The 24,841-nt window shown below is 41.2% G+C and overlaps 1 protein-coding gene across 1 annotated transcript in view; it reads right to left on the bottom strand.

Moving 5' to 3' along the window:
• Nucleotides 1–24,556, bottom strand: part of FBXO42 (F-box protein 42) — a 183,150-nt gene extending 158,594 nt beyond the window's left edge. The window contains exons 1-2 of the mRNA XM_085608595.1: nt 24,315–24,556; nt 4,757–5,013 (exon numbers count right to left, since the gene is read on the bottom strand). Of these exons, the coding sequence (XP_085464721.1) occupies nt 4,757–4,997 (241 nt within the window). The 5' untranslated portion in view covers nt 4,998–5,013; nt 24,315–24,556. The remainder of the gene's footprint in view (nt 1–4,756; nt 5,014–24,314) is intronic.
• Between the last annotated feature and the right edge of the window lie 285 nt (nt 24,557–24,841).

The raw sequence follows: 24,841 nt of genomic DNA, 5'->3' as shown, positions 1-24,841 counted from the left end.
CTTAGCGGTGAATCAAACAGGTCACACCTATTAATTGCTTGCAAGTTTTCACGGATATGTGCGAACCATCTAATTTTGTGGGCCCCTGACATTTTAAGGCAGTCAGTAATCCCTATTTGTCAAGGAGGCCTCTGGTCTGTACCATATCGATAGCCATAACAGAGTAAGCACCATCCTCAAGAGATCCCCTAAATGTTGGAGGCCTATCTCTGTGTGCAATTATGGATGGAACAGTGTTGGGTAATGACAACCTGTGCAAAAATCTATTTGCACTGGTCTGTATTTGGGAATGGTCAATATAACTCGAGACACCCGCACCACAGGACACAATAGGTACAGATCTGGTTTTATAAATTGTCATGGCAGCATCCAAAGACATAGTCCATAATTTTTTACGCAAACTTAAACATGGAAGCGGTTGCTTGCTCACATTCGGTTAGTTTCACAGTCCTAAGATGCTTCCAAGTGATTTTACTGTCGGACGGGATCCCCAGGTAGGTAAGAGTAGGACTGCACTTAAGTGCGGTGCCATTAATATGGAAAGGACTCAACCTGCTTCACAGGCGGCCGCAAACCATAGCGAACAACTTATTTGTAAGGAAGTCTGACAAAAAGGACACAAAAGTGTCTAGCAATTTTTGAAGACCGCCACCTCTGGCTTATCTTTACAGGTATAATATACAGTCTTACAGTAGATACGGCTTGGTGAGGCACTGGATGGTGTGTCAGTCCGATTTTGCAGTCTGTCAGCAGTGCAAGAAAACCTGTAGTATTCTCACCCCTCACTCTAGCTGCTGCAGAGCCGATTACTCTTCAGAAGTTTTGACTTTTGGGACAGACACTATGGGCTCCTCAGTTTCCTCTGTGGTGAGCATTTTGCAGGATATGTCTCGTCAGGTAGCGGATGCTAATGTACCTCGGATCAGGATTCAGAAGTGCCCGACAGCATGCTTTTCTGGCCTATAGTACCTTTATTCGTCATATGACCTGCACTGGGAAACCTGGTAGCTGCTCAGGATGAGGCGGCACCAGTTTTGTAAGCTGACACTTTACGGAGCTCCGCGTTAGGAACATGGTAGGCGCCCTTTCCGGGTCAGTCTCTCCTCCTGCAATGCCAGAGACGCATTCCCTCTCTCAGCAGGCAGCCGGGAGCAAACACAGGTTTATAGCAACAACAAAAAACACAGGCTTTCGCCCACACCAGCGTGGGCTGACAACGCTGTGCCCCAAGGCCGGGTGGGCTCCCCGGGATCCAGAATGTGAGCCGGCCCTGGGGGATGAGGCGTCTGGCCTTTAGAAGCTCGAGTAGGGCCCTGAAGAACTACAGTAGGCCCGGGGAGATTGGGTCCCCAGGGATGAATATTGCCTGGAGAAATTTCTGAAGCATTTTGTTCCTACTATGATCTGTTATGTCAAGTAATATTTGTCAAGCATGCATTAGTAGGGAAATGACACAAATAATAGGAGAAGCCTGAGAATTTGTTTGTAGTAAGCACCAAGAAGCTTTGGAAATTAGTCCCTCACAATGGACTTTGCTTCTCTTTCTCTTAACAGTACACAGCATGCCGTGAAAAATATACCCGCTATTGAAAGTCAGATTTTACAATAGCAGCAATTTTTAAGGCCTACTGGCCCCGTCTGGCGAGAAAGCTTTAGCTGGCAAAGAACAAGTGTTCTGTGCATTCAGAAACTCAATGAGCAATAACGATGCCTTTACAGGTTATTTCTAACACCATTAAAGTAGCTTGTAAATGAATAATTCAAATATTATTAAATATATCAAGTTAGGAAAGCACTTTTTTTCCTCTAACTCTGAAGCGAGATGGAAACAAACCAGAACACTTAACTTGAGTGTGAATGATAAATATTTTCTGAAGCCCGATTTCCACACATTGTGTGTACGCTATATAGTAAAACTGCATGTCTGTGGGAAAGTACGTGGCCATGTCGAAGAAAACTGTTGTCTGTAAAGGACAGTGCACTGCCAAATCATTCTTTGGCGATATATTTATAAAAAATAAGAACTTTTAAACAGGAACTAAAACTTTCTTGTGGCTGTCCTGATGACAATGCTATTAGAGAACTAGGAGGCATATTAGGAGATAAGCATACCCTATAGGAAGGCTAGATTCTTAATATAAATGGAGTAAAAGTTTAGTCTATTAATAACATGCTGAATTCACATATTTAAAAAGGTGACCAAGTGAAACAACATTTGGCTAGGCTCACACATTTTGAGATCAGTTTATGGGTCAAGCAAGCGCTTTACAGTTAGGTTGAGTAGATTATTTGAGTCACTAGACCAACAGGTCTAGTTATATTTTTATGATTTTGAGGCCTGCAGGCGTAGATACCCCTAATGAAAAATCCTGTCTCCACTAGTTTCTCTAAGCACAGGCTGATATCTAGAATACACACCTGACTGAGTAACTATATGAGATGACTAGTGAACTACTGCAGACTTTAATATAAAATTATATTACTGTAATATTACAGCATAAAGAGCCAACTCATTTGTCACACCTACCATGAACGACCTTCATAGTGTTGGAGCACTGATCTTGTTTATCCTGCTAGCCCCCTTTAAATACTGTTGAGATTTGCTTAAGTCAACTGTGAGGCCGACCTTACAGGAACAAAAAAGGGCAAGTGTTTTTTTTCTCTCATTGCGATACGTTTTGTCTTTAGACTGGCTCCTCCATGGGTTCTTAGGTACAGTGTTTAAATTAAGAGGTGCCTCAGGGCCACCCCTACCCAATTTCATATTTTTAAAAGTATATATTGTTCCTGCAGGCTAAACAAATCTATTCGAGTATTTTTTTGTTAGTAAGGTTGTCGACACCCAACAAATTATTCAAGCACCACTTTGTATTATTGCCATCGTGCCGCCTTTAGAAATTCCCTAAATCGGAACCCCCAAATAACGAAATAGTCGTGGTAGGGACACAGGCCACTGCATGGGCATCACCCTTCTTGAAGCTCGTATTCACTCCCAGTCGCAACGGTAAAAATAATTACAAAAAATACTTGGTGTAAAAATGGATGTGGACAGCCACAGAAGACTTTCCAAAGTTGTCAATGTTGGCACTCACTGTTAATCTACTCAAGTTAATTACCCTCTTAGTGGAATACCCATAGAAAACAGAGGTTCTAATGTCTTCGGCTTCATCACAAATTGACTGCATCAACATTATACCAAGAACACAGGAAAGGTAAGAGGAGGAACGCTTACAAATGGTCTAAACTACTGGTGGTTGCTATGGGCTGCATTACAACTAGGGCGCCCAGTTTTCAGTTTTTACTGATTTTTACAGATGAACACAGACATAAATCAATCAATGTGTAAACCCTTCTGTATTCATTTTTAAAAATGGAAAAATACAGAAAACGTGGCTTCTATTAGTGTCTTTCTATACTGTAGTTAATTAATTCCAGGTGAACAGCTATGCAGATAGATGTAATGGGGAGTTAAAAAAAATAGGATACGGTTTCATTAACCCCTTGCGTGCGCATGATGAAACCACGCAGTCATGAGCCACGGGCGGTGTGTGCTCATGACGGAGTGGTTCCGTCATGCTGCGGCCGCTCCGCCCACGCGTCGCTGATTCCCCGCCTGTGCGGGCGAAATGAAGAGTGGGCGGGAGTCGTGACGGAACCACGCAGTCATGAGCACAGCTCGCCCGTGACTCATGACGGCGTGGTTCCGTCACGAGCATGGCGGCGCCGCGCTCACCCCGCACCCCCCAGCGCCGCAGCGGAATTTGCGCCGCGGCGAAGGGGTTAAATAACATATGTCAACATCCATTTGTATTATAATGCCAATATTTACCTCTGGGTGTATTGTTATGTTATATTTGGCTGCTTAATTTACTAAAGCATGACATGCGTCAAAGTATGAGTGCATATTTATTATTTAAATACATGTGGAAATATACCATATTACAACTTAATTTATCCACACAACACAAAAATATGGATAAATACTGACAGAATGGCCAAAAAAGAAATATGGATAAATACAGCTGAAAATTGTAAATAAATACCATAAAACTGAGAGTCCTAATTACAACCAATCTGTTTTCACCCACTGTGCCACTCTAGGACGTGACTAGCCATATGCACATCAGTATTGAGCCTGCTTCACATGGCAACAATTAGTCATGAGCTGCCAGGCAAGGCACTTTCAGGAGGGAAAACAACCACAGACTGGCTTCTGCATTGTTAAGTCCCCTCAGCAAGGTACAACAAGGAGCCCACACAGCCACTTGGGACACTGCATCAAAAAAAACACAAAAAGATGAGATGAATGCTTACAGAGTATACTACTGGCCTGCCCAGAGTCATCTTGTAGAAAGACCAACAGCTTCACAACGTTGCTGTTTACTTAATGTTCAATGTTCGAATCAAGGGCCATGGCTCTGCCCTTACCTTGAGATTGTCACTTTGTTTCCCTAATAAAAAGCCTGAATGCTCCTGTGCTGCCCATCAACAATCTAATATCCCTCCACAGCCAATACTGGACTGCATTTTTGGAAGCACTTTTGTTACATAGTTTGTCAAGAAAAGCATAGCTGGTGGGCTCATATTTCCCACCGCAGGGTGATATGCTATGGAACAAACTTCAAGTGTCTGCCCAAAAGACAAAGGATCATCTGTGTTTGAGATGTCTTTCAAAAGGCTTTAATTTCTTCCTGTGGCCTCCAACCATTTTTATGTAGCGCCGACCAATCTCCTTCAAATTAAAAAAATTACGTACCTTTGATTAGCCTGTACCACTGCTTGCAGACTAGAGCTGCAGTCTTGTGCTCCTGATATGGTGAGAGGAAGGACAGAATGTACTCCAAGACCTCTTCAGGCAGCTCGGACATAGACCGGTTATGTTTTGTTTCCTCCAGCTCGGGGTGAGGGTCTTCATCTTGGTCCATGAGCCCTTCTGGTACTTCCTCAGTTTCCATGGCCATGAAACCATCGTCCTCACTGTCTGAAGAGCTTGCCATGACATTCCGCGAATCACTGTAGAAAGAATGAGCAGGAACCTCAGTGCAGTGTCATAACTGATGTACGTCTAACAGTGAACATACTTTACGCTATTAAGGCGGCTATGAAGACCAGAAATGCATTTAAATAGAAATAAAAAAACATTACAAAGGGTGACATTTCATACAAAAAAGGGCAAGATTCACAGATTACAACATAATCCATAGAAGGGTGTAATAGGAAAAATGACATTTTATATGAACGCATTTTCCATTCTGTGAAATCATTCTGGAATTAGGAGACATAGCAAAAGACTCAGAACTGAACAATCACAGCCCTGAGAATTTAGCAGCAAACGGACACATTCAATACAGAGAAAAACTGTAACCCTGTGGTTCTTAACCAGGAGGATCTGTGGAACCCCGAGGGTCCACAACACCTTCTCAGGAGGCCTGCAGCGTTTTAAAGATTTAAATATAAGCAGACTAATAATATACACATAAAAAGGTAAATGTAAAACTCAATTAGAAATTTCTGCAAATGAAAATAAAATTGCAAACTGTAGCTAAAAATGAAGCTGGCATCCTTAGCTTTATTTGTGGAAGCAGTTCAAGGACAGCAAAGAGTAGTACGGTGGATCATTGGTGACTTCAATTAAAGAACTAGTGTACACCGACAAAAGGAGAGCATTCAAGACAAACCGATGGGCTATAGCCTATCATATTACTTTGTTGAAAAACTCTCCAACTCCTACCTTCCCACTGATATTAAGATTTTTATGTATTTTTTGATGGTATATTAAAACAAATTTACACATTTTTGTATTTGTTTCATGTATACTTGTTTCTGTAGTTTGGTATACTGTTTTGAGGTTCAACTCGTAGAAATTGTTTTTTTCGACGGGGGACATTCCCAATGTCCAGCAGATATTCGCTAGGGGTCCTCAAAAATCAAAAGATTAAGAACTGCTACTGTAGTCAAAATATTCTGTAACAGATCCCTGTGAAATACGCAAGTGTCTTACATCAGATTAATAGGTGCAAAGTTCTATTTAACCACTACAATTTCTCACCACGCCTAGATGACTCAGACATTTCTCACAACCTACTTCTCTGCACAAGTCCATGCTGGATATATCAGATAACAGTTACACCTATTTGTCCTATTCCCAGGTAACAAGTACAAGTATGTCACCCTACAGAAATTCACAAAAGACGTGTAGTTTTACAAAAACCAGTAGGACCAGGAGATAAACATCCTCCTGACTAACATGAAGCTGTGTAAAGTACCTAGTTCTTTTCTGCAGTCAACAACCTTCGATTACAACATGGTTGTAAATTTGCATTTTCCACATCAAGCGCCATTTAAGTAGATTCTTATGGTTAGGGGCAGTATATTGGTATGTGGGGAGCTGGACAAAGAGGTACAGAGGAGCTGGTCAAGGAGACACTGTAGGCCAAGAATAAGGAGCTAAATAGACCTCCAAACCTACTCATTGCCACGGCCAGTAAACACCCCCAACTGCAGAACACACCCCTACCTTTAAAGGAACAGTGATTTAGTAGACAAAGCTGCATCTTTTCAAAGAAACTGAGATGACCATAATTCTGAATAGAAGGCAGAAAAGTCAGCCATTTGTTGGGTGGTTTCATTTCAAATCAGCGAGGCTTACGTTCAAAGACGGCACACCATTTGCTTGAACAAGTCAGCATGCCCGCTTGCACCAACAGGCTTTGCAGCATCATGTTTTGTAACACAATGAATTGCAGTGGACAATCTTCCGGTAAAGGAACAAAAAGGTTATGGGCTATGAGCCAAATTATGCCTCGCTTGTACGAATGGCATATTTTGCCAGTATGGCCATCAGTCACATGGAATCCTCTTTAAAAGTGGCAGACTAGTACCTGACCCTAGAGAGGATAGGCAGGATGTTGGCACAAACACCAGATCTATTGCTTAGAGAATGTCAATTTTTTGCGGGGAGGGTGAGGGTACACATCAGGTGGTCCTGCCCTCTACTTGTAGGTTTTATTGGAAGAAGGTCTTACAGCCATAAAAGGAACAGTGGGATACCCATACCTGACAGGTTTAGTGCAAAACTTCTGGGCTTATGCCCAGACTCGATGGTAGCAATAAGTATTGGCAAATGGTCACTAGCGTTTCAAATACAGATACCAGCAAAGAAGTTATGGTGAGAAGCTGTAGATCTTCCACACCGACTATATGGTATTGGAGCATTTGGCTGTGCATTATGAGCAGTTAGGTGTGGGCCGGTCCTGCAGTCAGGCCCTGCACCCACCCCTATGGGCATCCAACCCACTGCCACCCTCAGCCTTTGGCCATGCACAGGGTGGGGTTGGGAGCAGGGCCTTGGCTCTCACCAGGTCCTGCACATATTCTCTAAGGTGACCAACACTCTGTCGAGCCCAGAGGCTGGGAGACAGCCCTGAACCCCCCCCCCCCCCCCAACAGACATACCCCGCCACCCCTGTATTGTGGATGTTTTTTTGGCAATTCATTTTCCTGTTCCCTCAAATTCGCACTAGATTGTGGTGACCCCCAGAGTTTTACATTTTGTGGCTGGGTGTTGGAGGTGGTGGTAATTCAGGGGAGTGGGGGGTAGGCGACATGGTATTTAAAACATTTAAAGTACACAGGGATAGACTGCCTGTGGTCTGTAATGGGGGCTGCATCATTTGTTCTGATGTTGCGTCCTGCCAATCAGAGACCTCGCTTCCATGGAACCGGTCTCGGGGCCCCAGAGGAGAAATGACGGACGGGAGAAAAAGCCTGTTCATCCATTCACAGGGCTTTAATTTTAAATTCCTGGTCCCACAGAATATCCGAGGGACCAGATGTCAATATATGTCCATTTCTTTAACTTAATTTCTCCAAAACTACTGAGCGGATTTAAACTAAATCACAACGAGCACTGGTGGTAAAGCCAATATGTTTTGCCTATGGGAGAGCTATTGACTGTCAATTTCTTTTAACCATGTTGTGCAGCAACATGGCTGCTGTGTAGAATGGCTGAAAGCTAAGGGAAAAAATATGACGCGGACAGCACTTACCGTGAGAGAGTGATCCATTTTCTTAGTGCGGGATTATTGTCAGCCTTCACAAAAAAAGTTTCATTATACTAAGTCTGCGCTGAAGTTCGCAGCGTTGACCCAGCATTAAGGCAGTGCTAAAAAAAGTCCTGCAGAGCAGAAACCACAGGATCATCTCGATTTTTAAAGCAACTTGAAACATGTTGGTGCTACTTTTAGGTGCTTTTCCCTGGCAGAACAGGAGGGGGCACGCAACAAACAACAGGGCAGACAGGACGCAACGCAGGTGAAAGTTGGGGCACGCAAAAGGTAAAAGAAAAAAAACTGTATGTCTGAAAGCAGCAAGCAGTGGAAGGGCACTGTGCAAGTGAAGCAGTACACGGGCCATGCTCCAGGGTAGACACACACCCGAAAAGGAAGTGCACTCGATGACCAAAAGAAGCAAGAAACTGAGGGACAATGAAGCCAGCCAATGTTGAGCAATAGGTCCAATTCACTTGTAATTCAACAAAATGTCCTGCAAGCAACAGAGCATTTGCTCTCAGGTGAGACCTAAAGGATATGGTGTGAGGGGAAGATGGGGCAAGGGAGGGGGCAAACTGTCAAAGAGGTGTATGTGCCCACCAAACTACTGAAGGGCATAGAAAAACAGTGCCCCCAAAACATTTAGGGACGCAGGATAAAGACAGGAACATGTTTAAGGAAGAGGCGGGGAGTTGTCCTGTTTGAGAGGAAGCAGCCTTTACCATGGAGGACCTTTACCGTAAAAGCATGGTTTTAATTGTTTTTTTGAACTACCATTTTTTTTTTTCAATACCCTAAAAAGTATTTTAGGGTTGAGTATAGGTAAAGGCTAGTGAGGGTGATTTGAGGGCTGCGGGGTGAGTAGAGGTGACGGGAGATGATAGTGACTTAAGAGCTCCATGGGGCGTAGAGGTAAAGGGGGTATGGGTGGATTGAGTTCCTGGGTGTGGGTAAAAGGAGGTAAGACTGATTACAAGATTTATGGTTGGGTAGAGGTAAAGGAAAAATCAAACCTTTCGAAATTAACACTCATGATGAGCAGTAGAAGATCTTCTAAATTATAAAGAGGTAACCAACAAATATCTTAATGTGGCAGAGTGGCAAATGTTAATTGAGAAAAACACATACTATATGACAACAGTCTTAAAACGAAAGTAGTAGGTTTACAGCTTCATCAATATAAGCGACATGCAGCAAAAATGTATGTTTCGGAAATTGGTCACATGCCACAAAGTTTCAGAATTGCTACTTGTTTGCGTTCAGCTCTTGGAAATACCAGGAAGCACAAGCTTAAGCTCTGATGGTAAATTGCCTAGCAACCATAAACCAAATTTTTTTTACCACAATCCCCATGCAGGCAGCAAGGAGAATATCATTGAATCAACCAGTACTTGGTCTATGCTCAAGAATACAAAAACACATTGAGCTCAAGAATACAAAAACACATTGAAGCAAAGTGAAGCAACAGGTTCCGACACGCGCTCACTAAAGAAAAGGGAGAAAATAAGGTTGACGATGAAGCCAATGAACAGTAAGTAGTGGGCAGTCTTAAATGCACCCCGCTCCCCATTTTTTTCATTTTTGTCAAAAATAGATTGCAAGCGACAGCGCATGTGCTGTCTTGGGTCAGAACTACAAAGCATTTTCTGGGGTAAGATCTAGCTTTCTACCAAATGTAGTCTATTGAGTATTTTCCTTCTTTGCATTTTTTGGGGGAAAGTTTCATGAAGATTCGTCAAACAGTACCAAAGTTATTAGCAAAACAAACAATCAAATAAACAAAAACTCTTCCTATGAACAGTGTAACCTAACTGTACCTGCACAGTGGCGACCACCACCTGTACTGGCTAGAGACCTATGTACTTAAGTGTCCCCATATAAAAAATGTACAAAAAAGAAACCCAAACAAATCGAACAAACAGGTAAATACTTTATCAGCTCTTCAATTTCACATCCCTAGTCTTTCATAAATCCAACATTTTTGTTTCAATTACTTTGCAAGATGCAGGTAGACATTACCACTCCCCTCAAAATAAAATTTGAGGCAAGTACTACTGATTAAGGAAAGATGTGCGAAAGGAATGACTGTCCTACGCAGAGCCTTTCTTTGACCAATTAAACATTCAATTCCGTGTCTTGTTAGGAATAGAGTCTAGCCCCGGTCACGGATTAATTTGGGCTTGGAGTTTAATGTAGACCAACATAAGGAGTCAATTGAGAGGCTTTAAAGTGGTGGTGATGTTACTGAATTTATTTTGATTTGTAATCCCAAGATTACCAAGTGCAGGAAGCTGTCCGAGGCCCTGGGTTCTGTTCTGGGAGGCCACTGATCAGGGCATTGCCCCAAAGTGGTACATAATAAGGGCCTTGGCAGTCAAACATGTCTGGAAGTATGCCTCTGATCCTCCAGAAAAAGCTCAGCTTGAGGTTTAAGGCAGCAATCACTGCACAAAAGCAATTATTAAACCTAGTTTGAAAAATCCCAATGAAGATCCATCTTTTCTATCAAATTATAGTCCTTTCTCACTACTGCCACAGATTTGTTAAGGAAAGCAAAGCTGTTAATATGCAAACATCTAAATATTTACAAGACAGTCTTCTATTGAACCCTACACAGGCTTCAAACCACATCATAGTACTATGTCGGCACTACTGGGAGGTACAGCAAGCTCTAGACCAGGGTGGTGCTGTAGCATTGGGCTTGCTGGATCTCCCTGCGACTTTTGACATGGTCTTTTATGTCTTACTCCTCGAAAGAATTAAAGAATACAGCTTTGAGCACAGGGTTGTTGACTTGCTTAAACCATTCTTAGAAAATGGAGTCCCAAGTGTATACCTCCTGTGTAAGTTAGCCCCCTTTCCCAGCAGAAGCGGTGTACCACAATGATCATTGCTCAGCTATGCGGTTTTTAATATATATATATATATATATATATATATATATATATATATATATATATATATATATATACACACACACACACACACACACACACATGCATATATACACACATAGCCCCTCTAGCCAAGACCATGAGATCTCATGGACTGAGTTTGATTTCACATACAGACAACACTCAAACAGTGGTCTTGATACCCCAAACCGAAGATGCTTCAAGTAAAAGTTGACTCAGACTGATCCCTTCTACTGCGTGCTGCAAAAAAAGTGAAATCTCTACTTATGATTAATTTCTACGCTAGGTGCACTATTTTGACTATTGATCTTCCCCATGTCTATTACTCGTCTGCTGAGTCATGTATATTTGACCTATTGAAATATCCTATGGAGGTTACTTTCAATTTGCTACTTTACGCATTTTGTTGCCATTCTCGTGTTTCTTACTGTGACTTATTTCGTATCACTGGTAAAGTGCTCCAAATCCCTTGCATGTCATGTTCGTGCTTTATAAAACTATATAAATAAGTAGCGAACTAGATGCACTGGAATTGTCTAAAACTCAATGATGAAGACAGAGGTCTTAATTGTTGTCAAGTAAACACCAGCCTGGCCCCATACTGATGGTCGCTGCATAGGAAGGACAAACAAGATTGACAACCTGAGACACTAATAAGAAGCAGCAAACAAGATCGACAAGCAAAGTCAACCAATAATGAGCAATGGGCTTGTCTCCAAGCCCCTCTATGTTTTTGCTTTGCCAACGCTTGTTTATTACTTCACTGAGGTTTAAAAGTACCTGAAGTGGGTTATTATCCAGTTGCTCTTATGCAAGCTCCATGGTGGTTTTAATTCACTACAGTGCATCCAAGGGCAATAGTACTCCTTGGTGATTTACCCATACCTCCAAATGGACCACTAACCTGTCACTCTTGGGAAGATACATATAAAAACCTGGTTCATCCATCAAGAACCAATGAGAATGGGATGCGTAAAGAATATGTTCACGGTCAGAAGCAGTATACAGATGGGATCTTAAAGAATATTTTCAGATAAATCAGTATAAGGAATAACAGCAACAGAAGCTCTAACATAAGAGTTTTATGTATTTACACAATCACTGATTGAGGAGAACATTAATCCTGATGAAGACTTCTTGACTAGAGTCTCTCTGATGAAGAGTCCAAAATGCACAGCATTGACAAAAGTCTGATGAAAAACAAAATATATAAAATTCTGCACTATTTTGGGTACTCCAGCATGACACAAGGCATTTCAAAGAGATTTCAACCTGGCTGTCTCACTCACCTTCATTTCAAGTGATTATCTTTTTTCATTAGGGGCGGTCAACGTAAGGCATAAATATGCCTGTGTTTCCTGACGGTCTAGTAACACCTAGCAAAATCCTCCGATACTCAGGTTATCATTATAAACGCAGAAAACAGTGTATAGTTATGTAAATATAAAAAGCATGACATCAAGTTGTGGTGCATTTCCGGTAAAATTGTGGCATTTTAAAAATTATAAACTTAAAAAAAAATTTATAAAGATACTACACAATGACATTTCTTGGTCTTTTTCTTCTTACTGTTGGGCAAGACTCAATTTAATACTTCTAATGCACATTAACGGCGATATCAAATTAATGATATTGCCCATTCAGAATAAAGCAAGCAACTGGGTGCACACCAGTGTCAAATCTCACATTTCCTATGCTTACGTTAATAGTCACTTGATGCGATGTGCACCTCAACATGGCATCAAAACTCATGCACTGCACTCAGCATATCCAATAAAGGATAATCTATAAACAACCACCTTTTGCGCCATATACTCCAAAGGGAAGATTTGAAGTAGATTAAATCGGAGTGCTTTACCACCTCATTAGTGGTGTGAAGCGCTATATAAAGAATGCAACCAGACCACGTAGAAAAGTACTTTAGGTCTCAGAAGGGGTACAGAAAGCACAACATAAAGCAACCATACAACATAATACTACACCATCCGAACTTTGGGGCTGCATGCTATCCATCCACCAACAGTGCTTAGAAAGCCTCAGTAGCATACAGCCATACAAATTGCAAGTACAATGAGGACTTAATGCCATGCTTGTTAGAACTCTAATGTGCCTCCTTCCATTAATTAATTGCTTTTTATTAGACTGCAGAACACAATTGAAATATCGTAGAAAAGTGATGAAAAATTGGATATAGTGCGACTAAAAGTTACTTAGCAATAGGTTAGGAAAATAGTAGATGCAGACAGCTTTGCACTAGCGTCTGCCAGCGCAGTGAAAAGGACACAAAATGTGAAATCCTGCACTCTACCTCCGATTACACAGAGGCACAAGAAACCTACCACTAGTGCCATCATAATGGGACAGGAACTATTAGGAAAACAGTGCACACAAATCTCAGTTCATTGACTATGCTGCAAGAGAAGAAAGGTAAATAACTGAAGGAAGGTAAATGAATGAAATACAAATGAATTATATATATTAAAAAAATTAATGTCTCGAGAAAGGGATGGGCTATGGACAGGAAAACTGCCAAATTCAGTAGCCAGCGAAAACAGTAGTAATAAAAATAGCTGCAAAACATACAAGTTGCTGCCATTCATAGATATGAAAAGGTCCTGAGCCTGTTGTCTGGGAGGATGCCCAAGAGCAATGAAAGGGGAGAGATTACAGATTACCAGCATAGAAATACAATTAGTAAGTGATACTACTGTGCCCAATTTCCATGCCCCAGCAGCACGTAAGCAGTAAATAAACACTTACACCTGCGAGATGAAGAATAATCACTGGAGCAGACAGCCATTAAAGGGCCTGCCTAAAGAGTCGCTCCCAGTTACAGTAATAGTTAATGATAAATGCTATATTATTGAAAGTTATTGGGAAAGAAATGCTTTGTATTGAAGGAGACAGTAATTACACAACAAAGAAAGTAACATAGAAGAAAAATTCAGACTTCAACCAGCCAGCCTTTACGCTGGACAGAAAACCTTTGCAAAGGCTACCAATGACAAAAGGGAATTTCCAGCTCAAAAAAAAAATTTGTTTTTTCTAGTCTTGCCTGGATTGTATGGAGTCAACAACTACACAGCTTATAGAACAATCTCCCAGTTTTAACATGAAACACACATATCGACACGTAATAGAATTCACTATCAAAAAGTGAACATGGCCCAAACAGTGGGGAATTTGCTCGCCATAATGCAGCGTTCATGATGTACATCCACTCCTGGGAGCTGATCACATTCGGAAATTTTTTACCACTGACTACCATGGTTCTCTGCTATGGACCAACTGGATCTAGAGGGAAACTTAGACCTCTAAGAGGCCCAGGATGCCATCGCGAAGCTTAAATCCGGGAAGACCCCTGGGCCCAACGGCCTTCCAGCTGAATTTCTCATTTGTTAGCACATTAGGTCCCCATCTGCTGAATCTTTTTCCATGAAGCAAGGATTGTTAGGGCAATGAGGATCTAATCCATTGTTGGGCAATGAGGATCTAATCCATTGTTGTACAATGTTTGAATAAGGTCTACAATTAGGACTGTTTTAAACAACCTTCTTAGGGTTGCATTTTCCTTTTATATTGGTGTGTATATGAATTGCTTGAATGCTGGGTTTAAATCATGGTTATGAGAACCCAAACTGTTGGAAGATTTGATGAAAACATGGATATGATGATTGGAATCGATGGGAGGTATGACTTAAGTTTCCCCGTGTAAAAAATGATTTTGTACTGCATAATATCGAAAGAGCATAACTTTATTCTAGCCATTACAGGGTGTGGTTGAGCAATTAGAAAACAATATAGAAAGTCTGGGTGACATAGCGGACCCCTTAGGGGCACCTTTTCGTGGTTGCTCTTGTTGAGGTTTTTGTCCCCCTTGTTCTGTTCTTTGTTTTTGGTGTAGCATATTGTTAATTGATGAATCGTGACTGGAGTTTTCTTTAACATTTTACACTGTCAATGGAAAGTGATTTATGACTTTTTATGTTTTAATAGGTCTTTGTACTGTGCACTTTTATGGTTCACTGAACAGAAATAAACTTAAGATGACTGACTAGTGGAAGGTGACTCCACTGCAAGACAGATAGATGCAACTGAAAAAGCAAGCAGACGTGAAGGTAATCTTCATTGGAATATCAGCTCAACATCACTGGAGGCCATGTGTTCAAAAGATCTAAGAGTTAACACCAAACAGGGCAATACATAAAGCTAAAGAGCAGCTCCCAACTCGGAGAACCTAGTCAAAATAATGCATAGCCTTATTTAGTAACAAAAACATGAAACTGGCATGCACCAGTGTCAATCAGCAAGGTGGGGCTTGCACCAGTATTTTATGCCACAACTTGTACACAAGGCAGTGCCTACATTATCATCAAGAAACACTCAAAGATTACTATCCTTTTAAAGATCACGTTAAGGGGACCATGTGTTTATTCAGCACTTAAGATATACCATCAATCTTCATGCACTGTGCATGCATAGTTTACAAGACAACTCCTTTTAAGGGGTTGAGTTGTTGCCACACTTTATTTGTAAAACAGAGTCAATGGAACATTGTAAACTACACTTGCCATATATACTGGTGAATAAAACGATGAAGGATTTAGAAATTGAACTACGCAGCTCACAACTTCAGGTTTCTATCTACAACCTAGAAAAACAACTACATGTTTGAGAGGAAGTATCACCATAACAAATATAGAAATTTGAGAAAAATAAATATATATTTGTTTAATTTTTAAAAAATATGGTATATTGTGGTATGAAAGGTAGTATGCATAAGAGTAATGTTCATAGAGCATACCACTTCCACTCAAGATAGACGATCATTAATACATCCTTTGAAATGATCAGATTGAGTAATACAGGTAGAGAAAGAAGCAGCCAAGATAAAATTCTGTAATTTTACGTTCAAAGTTACATTTTTTAACATATTAAGACTTGATCTGCATTCCTAGTCCAACTAGTTTGTCTCAAAGCCTAGGGCCCCACCCTTATCTTACTGGAAGGGCATACAAATGAATCGCAGTAGACAAAGAAAGTACATTTATGGAGAGAAAACAAACTTTAAAAGCAGCAAGTGCAAGACGAGGATGTGCTATACAAGTTATTTCTAGGCACTAACGGTCTTGTATGACACTCGTATTATGATATATATATGTACACACACTGTCAATAAAGCCGGAGTCAAGCAATAAAAGCCCCAAAAAGAATCGCACACCACAGATTCCAATCCCACAACAATTTACTGCAGCAACGCTGTTCACTCCCTCAGGAACAGGAGATATATTTATTTTTATTAAAGGCAAGCAACAGGGAGACTTAATGGGTCTGTAAATTTGAGATTATTCAAGACAATACCATGAGAATTTGGAGGGCAAGATGCCTGGGAAATTTGGATAACTAGATCTGTGATGGATTGTTACGAATTTGAATGGTACTTTGTTTAGGATAGACAGCCAATCCGGAGATTACAAAATAGGGATGATGTGCTGGCGTCTTGAACACCCTTCTATCAGACTGGGGGTGACCGGTTGCACCTATGGAGGAATCTTTAGTGAAGCAGGTAGAGGGCACTACCTTACTCCAGTCCAGCCTAGAAAGGAAGCATTTTTTTCTCAAGGTCTTCAGATGAGAAAAACATTTACTGCCTACATTAGCAGTTCAATACTAGACAGAGAGGGCCCGCAGAATTGATTCCAAAGGAACGTATAAGCGGGTGTTAAGAGTACTTCCTTTTTTATTGGTTCAATTTTAAAAGGTTGGTGTACATTCATAGAATAACCCCAAATCAATTAAGTGTCTTGCTTTGGTCGTGGTTTAAAGGGGCTTAGATGGGGTAGATGAGATGGTGAAAAGCATCTGAGTACCATCTGCACAGATTCAGAATTGTGCCTCCAGCTGATACAGTAAGTTAGCCAGGGAGTGCATATGAAGATTTATTAATAGTGGATCCCTGTAATAAACCACACATCTACATCCTTAGTTGTGGAGAAAAAGGGGTTACAATGAAGGACTTGGTCCTGTCTGATAGGAAAGGCTATATCAATTTCAGGCCAGTAACCAAAAAACCTAACTTTAAAGGCACCACCGCAGCCCACCAGTCTACACAGATAATCTAAAACTACAGATTCAGTACTATGACCTGGTCTAAAACCTGCCTGAAAGGAATGTAAACACCTGGTGGTATTCAGCACAGTTCTGAAGTTGCGTAAATACACGTTTTTCTAGCAGCTAACCTAGATAAGGAAGCAGCAAAATTGGCTGAAAAATGCTAGGGTATTCTAGGCTGAGTGAATATTTATTTGGCAAAGATTTGATGACTGTTTCCATTCAAAGAGGGCCATGCCCTAAACAGGAGAGCTGCTAAAAATCTCCAGAAGATCAAATAAGGAGAGGATGTGGCCTAATGGCTAGATCAGTCGACCTCCAAGCTGGGGAAACGGGTTCGAATCTCAGCAGGGACACTCAACATCCTGTGATTTTGGGCAAATCACTTAATCTCACCCAGCCTAACAAAAATGAATGTGTCCATCCGTAACACAACTGGTGCTCATGTAAAGCGCTCCGAGACCTTCAGGTCGTGTTCGTGCTAAATAAAAAACATAACGGCAGTTGTTTTACAATCTGTTAAGGGCAAATGTCATAAGGAGAGCCCGATGGTCTAATTTGAGAGATATTAAATAGTTGTGCCTTGGTAATGGGTTTGAAGGTAAAGAAATGCATCTATGGGCTAGGCATTCAGTCCTCCCTATTTTAGTGGCAGGGGAGTCTCATGTGCACTGAAAAACATCTCTAATTTGGGTAGTCTCTTGAAAATAGGAAAAGAGACTCAATTAGACTCTTATTAGGTTGGATAGTAAGGGGAGTTGAGCTAGGTGACTAATTCATCAACAACCAAAAAAATGCCTTCATACAAGTTCTGCGCCAATGAAATCCTTTGCAAAAAGTATGCCTTTTTAGCTTACTGAATTTTTAGTTTCCTCGTCCCCTATCTGGGCTACATGATAGGATCTGGAGTGAAGAGAGGAGTTGCAGCGACATTTCCCTTTGGCTTCTTTGACTTAATTTCAGGGTTATGAGATAATTGATTTTTGGACACTCAAGGTTAATTTTGTGAAACTAGTTCTCAGAATGTGTCAGACCTACACAATTGTTGTCAACATATTACTCTGAGATTTTAATTGTGATTGGGGGGAGGAAGCGATCTCAAGAAGAAATATTACATCACTTGTGAAAACTTTGCACTTTAACACAACCTTCTCTAACTCTGCCCAACTTACACACAAAGGGAGAATTATTGACCTCAACTTTCCAGATCCTACCAATATGATAAACTTCCATCTTACTGTAGTGAACTAATCTGACCACTTGGCTGATGTTTCCTTAACAAATGCTTTATCTTGGACACAGTTGTTAGCCTTGTGCCCAACCCCCAAAAAAATATGGTGTATTCTCCGACCGTGAACCCTCACCACCCAGGTTCTGCTCACAAGATACAAGCAGGAGCGAATGTACACCATCATTATCAAAAAAGATGGATACGACACACCATCAGAAGAAAACGAGACCCCATCACAAGAACAGCTCACAAGACAAATGGAAGAAAGGCAGGCCAAATAACATCTGAAGGCAAACTATGGAAACAGAAACAAAGACGCTGAACCGTGGCTGAGGAACCATAGCGAAAAGAAGTGGCTTTGGACCAATTCTCTTAATGCTAACCAAAAAAAAAAAATCCCAAACAGAGCATAAATTAACCATTCACTCTACCATGGTGGATTCTTATCCCACAAAAAAGGTTGGGCACTGTTCCAAAGATAGGGTCCAGAGATTGACCCATATGTCTTATACAGAAGACAAAAAAGAAAAGATGGGAGTCCCAGGTTAAACAGACCCACCACAAGGGGGAAAGCACATGTCTTGCCTCTTGATGCCCTCACACACCCCGAGGGGTGTCATGCTTCATCATCGGGCTATGCTCCTCGTCAGGCCGGCGCTGCAATTCCCAACGGGCCCCCCGAAGGGTCACTTTCTCGGAGATCTTTTGAGGCATGCCGGATGGTGTATGAGGGTGTGTGTTTTAAATGAGGGTCGCTAGAATGTGTGTGAAGTGAATTAAAAATGGCTGGGGGTTATATTGATGTAGTAACCCTCCTGCCAAAAATAAAAAACTCTAATTTAGAGTATGGTCCCCAAGGACACATTGTACCTCGGTGTCATTAAAAACGGTCAACATGTTTCGCGCCTCTGTCGCTATTCAAGTCGTTGGCGCTTCATCAGGACCAAAGAAGTGCAAAAGGTAGTGAAATGCACATGAGTGTGTGCGTGAATATAAAATTGAAACATAAATACCCACAATATATGTCAGGGCGGGCCAATTGTACTGCTCCTGAACATAACCTAGGACACAGAAACAAAAAAGGATACAGTTACAAAGGACGTGCATTAGACTGGCTTAATGCAACGTAGTGTGCCACAGTCGTGTGCACCACATACCAATGTCATACAAAGAAAAGAGGAAAAAGGACGAGACCAAGTGGGGATACATAACTCCCTTGTCTGTTGTTTACTTAAAACATGGAGGATACCAAGGCAGGTGTATCGTGGCGTGTCAATATTACAAGGAAACCCTCTTGTATGACGAGCGGAGAGTTTCCCTATTCGTAGTGATATACGTTCCATTATAAAAGGGGGTTTCTCCACTTATTGAGATCCCAGACAAGTTTTACTAGACATCCAACAAACAAATTCCCTTGAGGTATGCTTACCTCTAAATGAGCACAAATCACCTCAATGGCTGTTGGCGATTAGACTAATTCCTCCCTACATTTCTGACATGATTATGTCCCAAAACAATACCTGGTAATTCAACTCCAGGACACCAGGAGCACAGTTAGATTATCACAACAACAACACACTTAAGTAGACAAACTAGTGTTTAGATTGTTTACCTCCTAATATCATGAAAGACAAACTTAACATATTTTAGTCTCTCTTGTCAATTTTAATACAAGAGTCTTTAGACCAAGGAGTTTTCCAGAAATATTACAAATTGGCTAAAAACACCCCCACTATCAAAATTTTGACCTAGGAATATTATTGACCAGTATCAAACTTCCGCTGGTAAGGAAAAACTACACAGAACTGCAATGCTGCTACGAAACACCAGTTAAGGCACTCGAAGTCTGGCTTCTCACCCATCTATGTAATCAAAAACAAAAAAGTGGTGTAGCAATCTCTTAAACTAATTTCACTTTAAAGGTCATTACTCTGGACCTCAAACAAGTTCATTTTTTGCACAGTTTACCACTCCAGACAGAGGTGGGTCACAAGCAAATTCAAATTGGTTCTGTTCCAATAAGAACAGAACAAAGGAATGGCCAGGCGAGGTCCCACTAGTCAGAAACACAAGCAACCCCATACCAGTTTCTGGATTGTTGGCCCACTTCGGTGAGATACATCTTAAGTCCTATGGCACAGTGAACACAAGATCCACCTGTGGGTAAATGCTTCACACTTAGGGAGACAAAAATATGATGGGTAGAATTATTCTCAGCCTTGACACAGCTGATCAGGACATTCACAGCCTGGCACATGGGTCTTGAGCTGGTAATCGTCCTGCCATGCTAACGGTCATAAAGCTGCAAAATGGATAGCTTCATCTCAGGAAGAAATGTTTTTTCTGTATAAGTCACTCAGTGTTCAATAACACTAGCCTCTTCTCAACTTGTAAATGAAGCACTTTAATTTGATCTTCGAGGATACATGCACATTAATTGAATGACAGCAATATTATACCTAAAAACTAGAACTAATAATATCCAGTCAGGTCTTTCAACAAAAACCTTCGGGGGGGGGGGGGGGGGGGGGGGGGAGAAATAAAGAGTGCGAAAAGTTCCTTGCACCCAACACATACAAAAAGAAAAGAGCAACTGATACTAAATTCATCCAGACACGAAAAGACATTCGGCCTTCCTTGACTGGCCGCTCTTGGCTGGGACATTAGATCAAACAAGCAACATAACCAGAGATTTCCCTCTGTAATTTATTGGTGGTTTATAATCCTGGAAATGAGTTGATCGAAAGTAGTGTTGCTGTGTGTTTGCCATCAAACACATTTTGTGCAAGATTTATGGGATGTATCGATAGTTGCTGTATCAAAAGAAAATCCTTCAAAAACACAGGGTATCCTTCAAACATTTTCTTTGACATTGAAATATCTTTTTGTTTTTCATAATGTTTATAAAAATACATGTATAGTTAACCCCTTCCACGCTGCGCAGATTCCGCCGCTGTGCTGACGGAATCTTGCGCGGGCGTGGTCATGACGGAACGGTTCCGTCATGAGCACAGCTCAACCGTGGCTCATGACGGAACCGTTCCGTCATGAGCACCGAAGGGGTTAAAAACATTCCCATTTTGCGGAACAATCCTTGATTTAAAAAGAAAAAACCTTATGAAAAACACAATCCTACAAGTAACACTAAGCTAACCCACATCTTCATACCATACTCTAATTTTGAGACTTCAGACTTCACAGAAAACAGACTGAGATAATTAATTAAAAAGTAAATATCTATGCCATTTCGACGCGCACTATAGTTCTACCTAGAGCCTTCAAGGCGAAAAGGTATTCTTAATATATCTGAACTACAACCCAATCATTGTCTGTGACATGCAATCATAAGTCGACTTTAGCTTTGCATAAAGCTCCATTGGAAAAAAGGTTATTATTGTTATTGTTAAGAGCAAGAAATCATGCGCACAATGTTGGATGTTTGATAGAGTTATTCATTATATGGCTATCTATTTTTTTAGATATCTTTTACTCATTAGCTATAGAGCCAGGATGCCGTAATTAAATAATTGTGTTCCATCACACCTTTTACACGGCAGCGACTTACTCCAGAAGTCACACAGGTGATCCAAGAAAAATGACAGCATGAGAGACCTCTGGTACTAGAATGTTTTTCATTATCATTTTCTCTTGCTCAGAAACTTTCAACTCTAGTGCTGCTAACAGATGGAAAACTCCTTCATGATAACAGAAACAAACCGTCCGATGTCTTTTATAGAAAACTCCTAATATTATCTCCCACCATTAACTTTTTCTCCTCTACGTCAAAATTTGAGAGATTAATGTCCCAGTTTTTTCCCCCCTCTTGGCTGTTTCATTGCATGCTCCAAAACTGCTCACTGTCTTGTTCTTTCCAGCCTCTTTCCAGTGTCTCTGTCCAAAGAATAATATCTTTCTTGACCCAGTAACTGACCACTCTGAAAAGTCATTAAGGCATCCAGGAAAGGGAGGGCTTAAAACTCCCTCTCAATAGCTTCTATTTAATGCAGAACACAGAGTTTGATACAGTTGCAAAGAATAGTTACAACATGCCAGGTGTTTATTTCCTTTAAAAGGTGTGAATGTGGGGCATAGACAATGGGGAAAGTTGGGAGAAGAATGCTGGAGTCAGATTAAAATATGTACCAATAGGTTATTGAATAACATGCACATCAAAACATGGCACGGTATCACAGGGCAACTGGTTGGATGTCAACTCATTTTAATTAGTTTGGATTGCTATCAGCCGTCATCGGGTGGGAGGGGTGCTTTTTTTTTTTACTTAACTTACAGGCAGTCACTGGTTACCCACAAACCAAACTAAAATGCTCTTTCTAGGAAGCGAGTAAAACACTGGTTGTCACACAGCCCATGAGCAACTCTGTATAATGTGTTCACAGGAGCAGCCCGAGTGACCTCTGTGTAGAGAACGGTATGTTTCATCAGCAGTCATGAACTGAGAGTGAATACACAATGTCAGTTTTTCCAATGACTTGGTATGGTCAGAATTGACTTCGCCTAAACCGTTATATGAACTGCCCGATTATAAACTTTCACAAACACTGACATACAACCCTAGCAATTCTGAGTTATAATATGGGACTCGGTATTGAGAAATCAATACAATATATACAAATATAAGGGATAAAAACCAAATAATTTACTGGGACACCCAAAAGGGTCAGTACCTCGCGGGTATCTCGGGGGGGGGGGGGGGGGGGGGAAGAGAAGATTTATGTTGACAGTATTGCATATTTGCCACACACGGGAAACAATAAGGAAGACAAATGTGGACACATCATCAGATTGTCCATTTAACTGTAGCGCTAGCTTTTCATGAGCTATAAAAAGATAAAAAGGCACCGCGGTTAATCTAAGGTGCATTGTTTTAAAAAAAACTGTTTCTTAAGAGGTTCAGTCTTTATATTCACAAATATATAAGAGAAAGACATATTCCGATAAATAACATCTCCTAAACATACTTAAAGAAGGCTGAAAACAAACCAGATACAACTTGTATTGCGACTGCATTAAATATGTTTTGTAACTATTTTCATAACATGTTCCACGCTCGATGATTTACGGACTTCTCTTGTCAATGCTAAACATAATAGTGAGACCTTGTTCAAAACTAAACTGAAGAAAAATTACAGTATAAAAAACTTGTTTTAACTAGTAACCACTGACTAGTCTATCCCTGGAGATAGTTAAATATGACGACAATTAACTATTAGTGGCTTCATCTTTAGAGTTAAGTTTGACATGCCGCATAACCGAGAATATCAGTGGTCAATGAGGTAATGATATATGTTTACATTTCCGATTTCAGTCAGATCACCAGTTAAAGATACTCTTTATAACTGATCAAATTAATGTGTGAATAAGGATGTGAAGCGGGGGATTTAAACTCGAAGTCCTCAACAAGAATCAGAGCACGTACAACCTCCAATGTTGGCGCTCGACACTTTGAGTGTCTCCCTAATACATCTTCCCTTCTGGTGTTCCATACATCGCTCCACTTGCACTCTACCCAGGGTGGCTACTTTTCCTGAATTTGATGCGTTAACCCGATTTTTTCCAATGCATCAAAACGCTCCATCCCTGCACTAACCTCATCTAATGCCCTTACCTTAAAAACATTAGCCACCTTTTAGTGCCCCTCTCAGTCTCTATCTTACCCCCTCCTTTCCCAAATGCCTCGGCTGGAATCGCCCTATCTCTTAAGGAAAGCATAACACCCACCGCTTCTCGCATTTTTTCTATAGTCCAATTCCATTCTTAACAAACCTACCACTTTTCAATATGGCTCTCAATAAAAAGCACCCCTGTGTGTTGCCTTGTCATCTTCCTATACACGCCTGCCACGAAAAGCCAACTACCTTAACTCCAATACACCTCCATTGTACTCGCCTGGCCAAGAACACTAGCCTCTTATCTAGTGTTCCGCACCCCTCCGGTATGCCTCTCAGTCACACTATGTCCCCAACCAGACACCCTGCCCACACTTACCGCTGCCGGGCCTCCTTATGCCCTCGCCGCCCCTCGGTCTTGTCTAAGCTTCGCTTCGTCTCCAGGCCCCTCTTCGGCCTTCTCACTGCCGCCTCCGGGTCCCCGGCGCCGCCATATTCCTTCTGCGTTCACAGGCAGCGCCAGCCAAAGGGGGGGGAGAGGGATGGGGTGCGCACGCACGGCCGGGGAGGCGCGCACGCAAAGGAAAGGAATAGAAAGAGAGCTTAAGGGGAGACGCGCACAAGAGTGATGATGACCTGCCCATGGACATAGAAGAAACACTGCTATTGACAACCAATTTTTGTTATGTCTTCAGTTACATACCAATCCCAGCTGGAATCGGGAAACAAGTATGGACAATTCATCTAGTTCAATGCCAATCAAAAGCTTTAATGATTTTTTTTATATTAAAATAAATACCGCTATATAAATAAATATACTATAATATAAGCAAAGTGCATACATAATCCACGTGCCCAAAAGGAATGTATATTGTTGGGGGTTTCCACTATATTTTTTACATCGCT

The sequence above is a fragment of the Triturus cristatus genome, chromosome 1_2 (genome assembly GCF_964204655.1).
Source record: "Triturus cristatus chromosome 1_2, aTriCri1.1, whole genome shotgun sequence".
NCBI lineage: Eukaryota > Metazoa > Chordata > Amphibia > Caudata > Salamandridae > Triturus > Triturus cristatus.
Note: the sequence above shows the minus strand (reverse complement) of the source record. Positions and strands in the feature narration are given on the sequence as shown.